This window comes from Eimeria mitis, genomic scaffold (assembly GCF_000499745.2).
Source record: "Eimeria mitis Houghton genomic scaffold, Emh_scaff4623, whole genome shotgun sequence".
Classification (NCBI taxonomy): domain Eukaryota; phylum Apicomplexa; class Conoidasida; order Eucoccidiorida; family Eimeriidae; genus Eimeria; species Eimeria mitis.
Genome location: NW_013572931.1, coordinates 3,630 through 4,712, shown reverse-complemented (window position 1 = coordinate 4,712; position 1,083 = coordinate 3,630). Strand labels below are relative to the sequence as shown.

The following is a 1,083-nucleotide window of genomic DNA, read 5'->3' as shown; positions in this document are numbered from 1 at the left end:
CTAACTGCCGCAGTCTGTGCCGCGCCCTCTTGCACAAGTCCGTATGCACCGCAGACCACAGTCTCAGCCTTACCTTCTGCGTGCGCACCTCAGTTCTTCTTTCTTCCGCGTGCAGAGTGTTTAATGCGTTTCTCAATGCCTCTCCATCCCCTCTTACCACCGAATACATACCTGTCTGCTTCTGCCTCCAACTGTCCCTCTATATCGTCATGTGTCCTACTGGCACTCTGCTTCCCGATTGGCTTCTCCGCCTTCAGTTGCTTGTACCTGGGCTTGTTGTGCACTAAGCAGCAGACGTAGGCATGGGCCTAGTGAATTTCTATTGTAGTTGCACTCCAGCCGGCAGTGTGGGGGGGTCGCTGTGTATGATTCTTGCTGCCTGGGAACGTCACTGCTGCTGCTGCGGCTGTTGGTGTTGCGGTTTGGCGTTGCAGACACGAAGGCACCTGCGAGGGGGCGTCGGACCCGTACACTTGTCTTCTGGAGCATCGCTCTGAGCGGTGGTTCCCTCAAGTGTATAGGGAGCACTGCATCTTCACGCGACCTTCGCTGCAGCAGCCGGACTTCGAGCGCAGCAGCTGTAGCGAAAACTGCCTGCGTCGCGGGATGTTTGCGTGGCTCAGCCTTCTCCATCGCGGCGATCTCTCTTGGGACTCCTTCCTGGAGAAGATCCCCCGTTCCTGCACCTTCAAAAGCACTGGCCTTGAGAGTAGGTTTGCTGCACTCCGGCATCTGAAACGCTGACGCACCAACGAAGCTGAAGGAAGACCTTTCCTGATGCTGCGGCAGTAGCACCAGCATCAGCAGTAGCTGCAGAAGCCGTAGTAGCAGCTGTAGGGGCAGAAACGGCAGCAGCAGCAGCAGTGTCAATGACAGCAGCAAATGTAGTAGTAGCAGGAAGAGCAGTTGCAGTAGGAAGAGCAGATTACTTCCCCTGGAAGTAACCCGTCTCGTCTTGCTCGTTGGACGTTTGAGTCTTGTTGGTGGTGGTTGCCGTGATCTGTTCCTCTGTGGATTCTGTATATACATGCGCATGTGTCTCTTCATCTACGTGTGTTTGTGTGTGTGTGTTTGTATGCATGT

The 1,083-nt window shown here is 54.9% G+C and overlaps 1 protein-coding gene across 1 annotated transcript in view; it reads left to right on the top strand.

Annotated features, from left to right (window-relative positions):
- Nucleotides 1-135: 135 nt before the first annotated feature.
- The window catches only part of EMH_0076650 (cysteine repeat modular protein, putative), a gene marked incomplete at both ends in the record, with an annotated part of 4,402 nt that continues 3,454 nt past the window's right edge, over nucleotides 136-1,083 (top strand). The window contains 2 exons of the mRNA XM_013499747.1: nucleotides 136-296; nucleotides 435-709. Of these exons, the coding sequence (XP_013355201.1) occupies nucleotides 136-296; nucleotides 435-709 (436 nt within the window). The remainder of the gene's footprint in view (nucleotides 297-434; nucleotides 710-1,083) is intronic.